Raw genomic sequence first — 10,795 nt, 5'->3', positions numbered from 1 at the left:
GTGTCCAGTAGAGTCAATTCTCCTGATACAACCAGATCTGGGAAGGAGAATCACCATTCCTTGTCTCTGCATGAGAAAGGACCCCCAGTCCAGGGAAGGGACTCTTTCCCCCTGTGAAAGGAAGGGATTTAGGTGAACATTTGGGGATTTCTTGCTGCTTCACAAAAACAAAATCAGGAAAAACAAATCCACAAAACTCTGCTCTGCTGTTCAGTGAAGTGGGGACCACACTCCAGAAATGGTCATACATATCAAAAGAGACAGACTTTCTGCTGCAAGGACACACTGACCCCTGAAGAGCTCACTCCTTTGCAGACACATGGGAGCTGCAGTGAGTTTCTGAGTGCTGTGCTGCACACAACCAATACATTTTCCCTACCCCTCTGCAAGGGCACTGCTATTGACCAGTTCTTCTCTGAAATCCCCCAGATCCTCAGCCTCTCATTCCCAGTTGCATACCCCAGGGAGAATGATCTTCTTGTACTTAAGTTCCTGTTTAGTTTTGGGGTGTTTTGTGTGATACCTATGGAGGTTTAAGGCTGGGAACATCTTTTGGCCCCCTGAACCCCATGTGTTTTATATCTAGTGCTGGACAATTATCAGTTTTGAAGGTGGGTGCTGGTAGAGCCAGAAACACTTCTCAGTCAATTTTAGGAACATTTCCATGGCTAGGAATGCCCTGAGCCCAAAGGGAACCTGGTCTGCTAGTGCGATACCATGTGAGGGTTCAGACCAATAACATCTTTCAGCCCTTGAGAGTTTGTTTGGAACTATTGCTGGACGTTTATTGTTTTGGAAGCTGGAAGCTGGCATCACCTGAAAATTATGTCAGGCACTGCAAGACTGTTCCCTTGGAAAGGAAAAACCTGAGCTTCAAGGTTACTGCTGCTGCTACTGAGCTGCCTGGGGAGGTTTTAGGTGAGGAATATCTTTCATATCTCCCAGTTTTTGTTTGGGAAATATTAGTGTACATTCAAGAGTTCCATTGCTGGACACTGGTAGAGCATGAAAATGATGCCAGGCATGGTTAGGACCATTCCCATGACTAGGAATACCCAGATCCTAAGGTTACTAGGGCTGTTCATGGGCTACCTGGGGATGTTTCTTGCCAGGACCATCTTTTATCTCTTCCACATTTCTTTAGGGAGTTATTGCAGGACATTTAGCAGTTTTGAAGATGGACACTAAAAATTACATCAGGCAGTGTAAGGACCATTCCTTTGCATTAAAATCTTTGACCCCCAAGGATACTGGGGCTGGTTGTGAGGTACCAGCTTAATTTTCTGTTAAGGAACATCTTTTAGCCCTCACATCTTTTGTTTGGGAGCTATTGCTGGGTGCTAGTAGAGCTTGAAAGTGACATCAGACAATGTTATGACCAATCCTTTGGCTAGGAATGCCCCGAGCCCCAAGGTTACTGGTGCTCCCAGTGCACAACCTGGGGAGGTTTCAGGACAGTAAGATCCTTTGTCTCTCACCAATTGTGATTGGGTGCTGTTGCTGGATATTTAACATTTTTGAATGTGAACATTGGTAGAGCCTGAAAATGATGTCTGTGTCATTAAGAGGGTTCCCTGAGCTAGGAATGCCCTTTGCCCCAAGGTTACCATGGATGCCAATGGGCTACCCGGGGACATTTCTGGCCAGGAAGCTTTTTCAGCCCTGGCACCTTTTGTTTGCAACTGACAATAAAGGTGGGAGATTCTCCCTGGCCCTTCTTTTGTTATTAATGTATTTATAGAATTAATAACAAAAGGAGTGACAGGGAGAATCTCCCACCTTTATTGGATGTGGGGGGAACCATTGTGACAGAGGATGAAGAAAAGGCTGATGTTCTTAATGCCTTTTTTGCCTCAGTCTTTATTAATGTGACCACTTGTCTCCTGACACCCAGACCCCTGAATGGAAAGGTGGGGAGGGAAACTAGATGGAAGTCCCCACAATCCTAGGGGAATTGGTAACTGACCTGCTCAGCCTCTTTGATCAGCACAAGTTGATGGCTCCTGAGGGTACTGAGGCAGCTCGCAAAAGTGCTCGCCAAGCCACTTTTCCTTATTTACCAGCAGTCCTGGCTGACCAGGGTGTTTCTGCCTGACTGGAAGCTGGCACATGTGACATCCATCTACAAGAATGGCCAGAGAGAGGACCCAGGGATCTACAGGCCATCCAGACCCCCTTCTACGACAAGGTGTCCTGCTTAGTGGACAAGGGGAAGGCTGTGGTTGTGGTTTACCTGGACTTCAGTAATCTCTTCAACACTCTCTCACACAGCATCTTGCTGAGAAACTAGCCACCTATGGATTAGATAGCTATACTCTTCGCTGTGTTAGAAACTGGCTGGATGGCTGGGCCCAAAGAGTTGTGGTGAGCGGGGTTAAATCGAGCTGGCAGCAGGTCACAAGTGGTGTTCCCCAGGGCTCAGTGCTGGGGCCCGTCCTCTTTACCGTATTTATTAATGATCTGGATGAGAGGATGGATTGCACCCTCAGCAAGTTAGTTGACAGACAACAAAATGTTGTGTGGGAGTGTCTATCTTCTGGAAGGCAGGAAGGCTCTGCAGAGTGACCTGGACAGGCTGGAGCGATGGGCAGAAGCCAACTGTATGGGGTTCAACAAGGGTTCCTGGTCCTGCACTTTGGTCACAATAAGGCAGGTAGTGTTACAAGCCTGGGTCAGAGTGGCTGCAGAGCTCCCTGGAAGAAAAGAATCTGGGGGTGTTAGTGGACAGGAAGCTGAACATGAACCAGCATTGTGCCCAGGTGGCCAAGAAGGCCAACGGCATCCTGGCCTGCATCAGAAATAGTGTGACCAGCTGGAGTAGGGAAGTGATAGTTCTGTTATACTCAGCTCTGGTGAGGCTGCACTTCGAGTGTGTCCAGATTTTGGCCCCTCACTATAAGAAAGAGGTTGAGATGCTGGAGCATGTCTACAACTACCTGCAAGGAGGGTGTAGAGGGGTGGAGGTTGGTCTCTTATCTCAGATAACAAGCGAGAGGGAATGGCTTGAAATTGCACGAGGTGAGATTTAGGTTAGATATCAAGAAATTCTTTCCTGAAAGGGTCATCGAGTATTGGAACTGGCTGCCCAGGGAAGTGGTGGAACCACCATCTGTTGAGGTATTTAAAAGGTGTGTAGATGTTGTGCTGGAGAACATGGCCTAGAGCAGACAGGGTTAGGCTGTGGTTGAACTCTATGATCTTAAAGGCCTCTTCCATCCTAAGTGGTTCTATGATGCTATGGTACACTTCCAGGAAATTCCTGTTCTCTCATGGTGGGAAAGCATTGCCATTTCAGACAAGTAGTTGAATGGTTCAGCTGATGAAAATATGCTTGTAATTTTTTTTTAAATTGCCAGGAGAAAATAAAAGAAAGAAAAAGTTGTGCAACTTTCCAGGCAGACATGATGCAAAGAGAGCACAGCTGGTCATTATTTAGCGTCTGCATCACAGAACACCCAAGATACTGCATTAGGAGTGGGATGAATGTGGACTCTGTTATTACAGCTTAGACAAAATAGAAGGAAAAAAACCCTCCAAACAACTATAAAACCCACTAAATACAGACTGGTCCTAACGTGAGTGACAGGGCCAGCGACATGCAGATGATGAGCAGTCTATTGCAGCTTATAAACATCCAGTCCTCAGGTTCCACACAGCATCCTTGAGCTACTGGTTCATCAGGCTGTAAGTGAGGGGGTTCACTGCTGGTGGAAAAACTAAGTAAAGGAATGCCACGACCAGGTTCAATTCTCTGTGGACACTGGACAAGGGCCAATGGCCTCAAGTTGGAGCACAGGAAGCTCCACAGCATTATGTGGGCGACTTATTCACAGTAAGGGTGATGGAGCACTGGGACAGGCTGCCCAGGGGCATTCTGGAGTCTCCTTCTCTGGAGATATTCAGAACCCGTCTGGACTCCGACCTTTGACACCTGCCCTGGGGAACCTGCTTTGGCAGGGGGGTTGGACCCAATGATCTCTCAAGGTCCCTACACCTACAATTCTCTGAATCTGTGAGTCTGTAAATAGGAGATTGAGGGGTGCTTCAGGTAGGCAAACATGGCAGTGCTGACAAAGAAGGAGACCACTCCCAGGCACGTGGAATAGGCGTTCTGCCACCGCTGCTCTGAGGGGATCCTCATCACGGCCCTGAAGCTCTGCACATAGGACACTGTGATGAAAACAAACCACCCAAAAGCTAAACAAGCTCAGACCACAATTTCACTGAGGTAGGACAGTGAGCAAGAGAGCTTGAGGGTCTGGGGGGTTTCACATAAGAACTGGTCACAGGCATTGTCTTTGCAGAGGGGCAGTGACAGTGTATTGGTTGTGTGGAGCAGAGCATTGTGAATAGAAACTCTGAGACAATATTTGTAAGAAGAAAAATAAAATTTATCAGCTGCTTTTTGCCACCAGAGAAAAGGAGGAGAAAGTGTAAGGAACTTTGAAGACAAGGTCAGTGAAGGAGGAGGAGAAGGTCCTCGAAGCCCCGTAGCAGAGATTTTTCTGCAGCCCGTGGAGAAGACCATGGTGAATGAGGCTGTTTCCCCACAGCCAGTGCAGGGTGATGTGGAGCTGTGATTCTACCTGTAGCTTTTAGATGTCCCCATGCTTTAGGCAGGTTGAGACACCAGAAGGAGGCTGTGACCTCATAGGAAGCCTGTGCTGGATCAGGTTTCATGGCAGGGCTGTAGATGTCCCACGCTGATGCTGAAGGATGGTGCCAAATTAAAGTGACCCACCCTGGAGCAGTTGGTGATGATCTGAAGCCATGTGGGAAGGACTCACATTGGAGGGGTTCAGGGAGGACTGTCTCCTGTGGCTGGTACCCAGTGCCGGAGAATGGGGAGACTGTGAGGAGTCCTTCCACTGAGGAGGAGGAAGGAGCGGCTGAGACAATGTGTGCTGAATTGACCCCAACCCCCATTCCCTGTCCCCATGTGCCACTCAGTCGTAAGAGAGAATGGGAGATGGCTGATGGAACTGCTGCTGGACATTTGTTTGGCAGCCAGTCTCACGGGGAGATATGGAAAGGAGATTCTCCTGCCCAGCTCTGGTTTGATCAGGAGAAAGGACTCTGCTGGACACAAGGATTACTCCCCAGACGAGTGAGGGGACATCAGTGAGGACTTCAGTGTCTTTCCAAGTAGGTTCCCTGAACCTCCAGGGAAACCTCAAAGGAGCCCAGAAGGGATGGAGTGTGTGACGCCTTCACCTTCTCCTCTGCTGTGACCTGGGCTGGGCTCCTGGGATGGTGGGAGCTTATGAAACGTTACAGCGCTGCAAAGAGACAGCTCTGGCCAGGAGCAGCTCCTCTGCCAAGCACACAGGGCTGGGGACACTGCCTGTAGGTACCGAGGGGAGACTTGTGAGGCTGAGAGAGCTGATGGATGCTGAGAGCTCACTGGAGGAGAAATCTCCACAGCACTCTGCCTGGTATGTCTGTGGGTGCAGGGCAATGCAGGTTCTGTTCCTGGAGGGATCTCCTAAAGCTGGGACATGGGGCAGTGTGTGGGGTCTGTCAGGGGGACAGGTTCTCTATAGGACCAGAAAGTGCTGCCTGGAAGGGATGCCCTTCTGCCCCATCAGAGGGACAGGGCAGGACAGCTGCATGGTTGCGGAGATATGAAGCAGTGTGTGCACCCAGGGGTGCCAAGAGTTGTCCTTGCAAGCAGGGTCCCTGTGTGCTGGGTTGGGGACTCTGCTGCTGCCAGGGTCAGCACTCAGCCTGGTTTCTGTGCTTTCCACAGGGATAAAGACAGTAAATGTTGCTGGAAATTGTGACCCAAGGAAGGAGAGCATAGGGTCCTTTTGCTCTCAAAATGTGCTGCATAGACCAAGTTTGCTCCCAGTTCCAGGTGATCCCTGGAAACTACCCGGGGTCTTTTCAAGAACACCAAGGATGCATTTTCCACTTCAGGGAAAGAGACTTTGATTCACATTTTTTTCTTCTGCACTGGGTGTGAGGAGGGAGCTGAGCTTTTCTTGATAACTTTGATGAAGGCAGTGCAAACTCATTTGTCATTAAAACTTGTCAGAGTGTGTCCTGAGCCCTGCACACACAGAGGCTCCCTGAGGAAGTGCCCTGATGCCAGGAGGGGTCTGCAGAGCAGAGGTGAGCACAGGGCAGGTTGGATGAGGTCTGTAAGCACAGAGCAGGAGGTGACATGGGCAAAGAGAAGCAGCTCAGGGGACAGCTGCAGGCAGGAGACATTGACAGGGAGGGAGGGAGAAGAAGCTGCTCCTAGAAATGCCCTGGCAGTGGGGATTTGGTACCTCCCTGACATCCCCCGCAGTGCAGACACTTATTTTCTACAGCCAGCGTACAACACAGAGCACCCAGCACAGGGCAGCTGAGACCAGGGCTGATGGACAGAGCAGCTCTCCCCACTTTGCGCTCAGGGGAAGGTTTCACTGGCACTGCAGCAGCAATGTCAGGGAGTTCTGGGAGAAGAAACACTCCTCAGGTACAGTCAGAAGAAAACCAAAGCTCCAAAGCTCTGCTCTGCCCTCGGGTGAAACTGGAGTGACAGTGCTGAAAAGCTCACTGAAATGCAGTGGCACACTCAAGCAGCAAAAAACAGACCTCCTAAAAGGGACCTGCCAAAAGTCTTCCTGAATCCAGAGTCAATGTGAATTGGAAGAGGTTTCTCTCAAAGACGAGTACCCTGACTTCTAACTGTGCCTTTTCCTCCTTGGACAGGTCTCCACACTTGATGGCAGCAGATGTCCAACAGCAGCTCCTTCAGCCAGTTCGTCCTCCTGGCCTTTGCAGACACACGGGAGCTGCAGCTCCTGCACTTCTGCCTCTTCCTGGGCATCTACCTGACTGCCCTCCTGGGCAATGGCCTCATCATCATCACCATAGCCTGTGACCACCATCTCCACACCCCCATGTACTTCTTCCTCCTCAACCTCTCTGTTCTTGACTTTGGCTGCATCTCCACCACTGTTCCCAAATCCGTGGCCAATTCCATGTGGGACACCAGGGCCATTTCCTACACAGGATGTGTGGCTCAACTCTTTTTCTTTACATTTTTGTTCTCAACAGAGTTCTGTCTTCTCACTGTCATGGCCTATGACCGCTACGTTGCCATCTGCCACCCCCTGCACTACGGGACCCTCCTGGGCAATAGAGCTTGTGTCCACATGGCAGCAGCTGCCTGGGGCAGTGGGTTTCTCAATTCTCTGCTGCACACAGCCAACACATTTTCCCTTCCCCTCTGCCATGGCAATGCTGTTGACCAGTTCTTCTGTGAAATCCCCCAGATCCTCAAGCTCTCCTGCTCAGATACCTACCTCAGGGAAACTGGAGTCATTATGTTCAGTGACTCTTTAGCTTTTGGGTGTTTTGTGTTCATTGTGGTGTCCTATGTGCAGATCTTCAGGGCTGTGCTGAGGATCCCCTCGCAGCAGGGACGGCACAAAGCCTTTTCCACCTGCCTCCCTCACCTGGCTGTGGTCTCCCTGTTTCTCATCAGTGCTGTTTTGGCCAACGTGAAGCCCCCCTCCATCTCCTCCCTATTTCTGGACCTGGTAGTGGCATGTCTTTACACGCTGGTTCCACCAGCAATGAACCCCCTCATCTACAGCATGAGGAACCAGGAGCTCAAGGATGCTGTGTGGAGACTGAGAAGTAGATGTTTGTAAGCTGCAATAAACTGCTCATCTTCTGCATATCATTGTCCCTGTCACTCATGCTAGGACCAGTCTGTATTTAATAGTTTTCATAGTTGTTTTCTTTTGTTTTGGGTTTTTTTTTTCTGTTTTACCTAAAGTATAATAACATGGGTTATGTTCATCCCATTGCTAATGCAGTATCTCCTGGTCTTGTGTGACTGAGACACTGTGTAACGATGAGCTGTGCTGTCTTTCCTTCAGGTCTGCCTAAAAATAGCCACTTTTTTTTTTTAATGTATATATTTAAATAATTTCCAAGCACATTTTCATCAGCTCAATCACTCGACTACTTGTCTGAAATGGCAATGCTTTCTCACTGTGACAGAATGGGAATTTCCAGGGTAGGTACCATGGCAGCAGAATAAATACTCACCTTCTCCTGTATCTGCATTACCCCCAGTCTGTCTCTTTCTTCTCCCTCATCATTCAGGTGTTTCCACCTCTCCTGATGATATGGCCATGCGTAAGGACATCTTTTCAGCAGAGTAGATGGATGAATCCTCACAGGATTCCACCTCAGCTTGCTCTTTCGTCTATCAGATGCTGCTCAGCTCTCCAGTGTCTCCTTTGAGCTTCAGATGTCTAATGAACTGTTCTGTTAGAAGGTCACTGTGTTGATAAGTCACCTTTCCTGGAGAGAATCTCCTCTGAAAGCTGACCCCCTTCACACGCTGCTTGCCCATAGCAGGCAGCTGAGAAGAGAGATTTCATGGTTATTAAACTGTGTCATATTTAACTGCTGTTTGTTGTCAGAGAAATCCGTCTGTGCCTGTGAGCACAGATGATGTGAGGAAAAAGTGTTGGGAGTCCCAGGACGCCCGCGAGGGAACTGCTGGGCTAGAGGAAGAGCAAGGTTCTCCTGACAGAGTTGGCTGCTTTTCCTGCCTGTCCAGATCTCCTTAGAGATCTGAGTCCAGTCTGGACCAACATCCATTGCAGCATGCTGCTAAACATTCTTCCATGATCTGAGATATGACAGAAACTTTTTTTCCTATGAAAAAATCCTGAATTGTGAAATTCCTTTGCAATTTGCATCACTCAAATAAAACGTCTCCAATTAGTTAAACAAGTCTTACTTTTTTCAAAGACAGTTATGTGGAGAGACATGTTTGTAAGGGATTTCTGGATGTTTATGTGACCCATGGTACATTCTCTTCTGAGTCCAGAGACCACAAGATACCAAGAGGAAAGTGAAGAGACCTCTCAAGAAGTCCAAGTCAGGAACAATGCCCAAAGCACCTTGGAGCATTAACAGGCCCCTGGGAGCCATTGCTGACAAAACCTCCCCATGGGCTCCTTAGAGCAGACAACTGGAGTCCATGAAGACAAACACAGGCAAAGCACAGGCAGCTCTGATGCTAAGGACACCCTGGCTTGGTCTGATGAAGCAGAAATGCCAAGCACTGACCCGACCCCCAGCCCCTGGGCAGGGAGACCCTGACCCTCACCTGTGTCTCAGAGCTCTTCCATGGGATGTGGGCAGTGTAAGGCCAAGGGAAGGACAGGGGTATGAAACATGGTGTCCTACACTGGGGTGGGTGCAAGGAGGCAACAATGCTCCATGGCCATGAGGATAATGTATTTCTCTGAGGTCTCTGGCAGGGACATCAGCCATAGCCAAGGGGAAAAGACCATGTTTCTATCAGGCCCTTTCAGCCTGGCCAGCACCCTTGGCCATCTGCACCACAGCCCGTGCCACACTGCCCCACGCCTGTGCCTGTTCCCCTGCAGGCTGTAGGCACCCAATGCCCTTCCCTACTTTGTTCTCACCCCACATTGCCTCTGCCTGTACTGCTGCCTCTCCCTCCTCACCATCTGTTTCCACAAACACAAAGCCAACAGCTCATCCACACTTCTTGCAAATAACATTTTACACCATAGCAACACACTCAGAATGACATTTCTTTATCCTCATGTCCACTTTGACCTTCAAAACTGCAGTTTCATGTGGACTTCCTTTCTTAAGTTTTTTCAATGTAGCACAGAGAGGGCTTCCCTCAGCTTCCCCTTCCCCAGGCTACAGAAGCCTCAGTCCCTCAGCTTGTCCACACAAGACCCCTAACTGTATCTTTCAGACTTTCTCTGACCATGCAGTATTTTCTCCCCATTCCATCAGACTGGGGAACCCCACACTGGGACTGACTGCTCCAGAGGTGGCCTTTACCAGACGGACCAGAAGGGCCCTTGTCTGTGTGGTCACACTCCTGCCAGAGCAGCCCAATGTGTCCATGGCCAGATTCCTGTTCAGCACCTCAGACTGCTACGGCATCTCCTGGAAATCCCAAGTTCCTCTCCTTGCTGTTGGTTCTGCACCAGTCCTGTCTGAGCTGCCTTGATGTGCAGGTGTTGTGATGGAACCTTTGGTCATGGTTTCAACCCATTTGAGAGCCGAGCACCACAATCCCTTGGCTATGAAAGCCCTGACCCCCAAATTAATGGGGATGGAATAACTGGAGAGGTTTAAGGCCATGAACATCTTTCATTGCTCACACCTTTTGTGTTGGATGAATCCCTGTACCTTTAGCAAGTTCGCTGGTAGAGCCGGAAAATGACATCAGGCACAGTTAGGATGATTCCATTGTCTATGACAGCCCTGAGCACCAAGATCACTGGGCCTTCTAGTGGGCTACCTCGTCAAGTTTCAGGCCAGGAGGATTACTAGGCACTCCCAACTTCTGTTTGGGAGCTGTTGCTGGACAATTAGATGATTCAAAACTAGAAGCTGGTAGAGCGAAATACTGATGTCTTGCATTGTTATCACCATTCCATTGTCTATAAAAGCCCTGAGCCCCAGTGTTACTGGGGCATCTTTTGGGCTACCTTGGGAGTTTTCAGGCCAGGAATGTCTTTCAGCTCTCTCAGCTGTTGCTTGGGATCTATTACTGGACGTTCAGCATTAGTGAAGGTGGACGCTGGTAGAGGTAGAAAATGACAGCAAGTACTTTTAGGACTATTCCATTGTATATGAAAGCACTGAGCCCCACAGTTACTGGGGATGCCTTTAGTCTACCTGAGGAGCTTTCAGGCCAGGAGTATCTTTCAACCCTCACACATTTAGTTGGTGAGCTATTGCTGTACCTTAAGCATGTTCAGAGGTGGATGCTGGTGGAGCTTGA

General features: G+C 49.2%; 1 protein-coding gene across 1 annotated transcript; it reads left to right on the top strand.

Annotated features, from left to right (window-relative positions):
* Positions 1-6,725: 6,725 nt before the first annotated feature.
* On the top strand, positions 6,726-7,649 carry LOC311204469 (olfactory receptor 14A16-like; the record flags this gene model as incomplete). The annotated part of the gene is made up of 1 exon (XM_084280892.1): positions 6,726-7,649. The coding sequence occupies one exon, from the start codon at positions 6,726-6,728 to the stop codon at positions 7,647-7,649; it is 924 nt and encodes a 307-aa protein (XP_084137018.1).
* Positions 7,650-10,795: the final 3,146 nt, after the last annotated feature.

The sequence above is a fragment of the Gallinula chloropus genome, assembly GCF_964237585.1.
Source record: "Gallinula chloropus genome assembly, contig: HAP1_SCAFFOLD_51, whole genome shotgun sequence".
Classification (NCBI taxonomy): Eukaryota; Metazoa; Chordata; class Aves; order Gruiformes; family Rallidae; genus Gallinula; species Gallinula chloropus.
The sequence above is the reverse complement of the archived record's forward strand: the minus strand, read 5'-3'. Positions and strand labels throughout refer to the sequence as shown.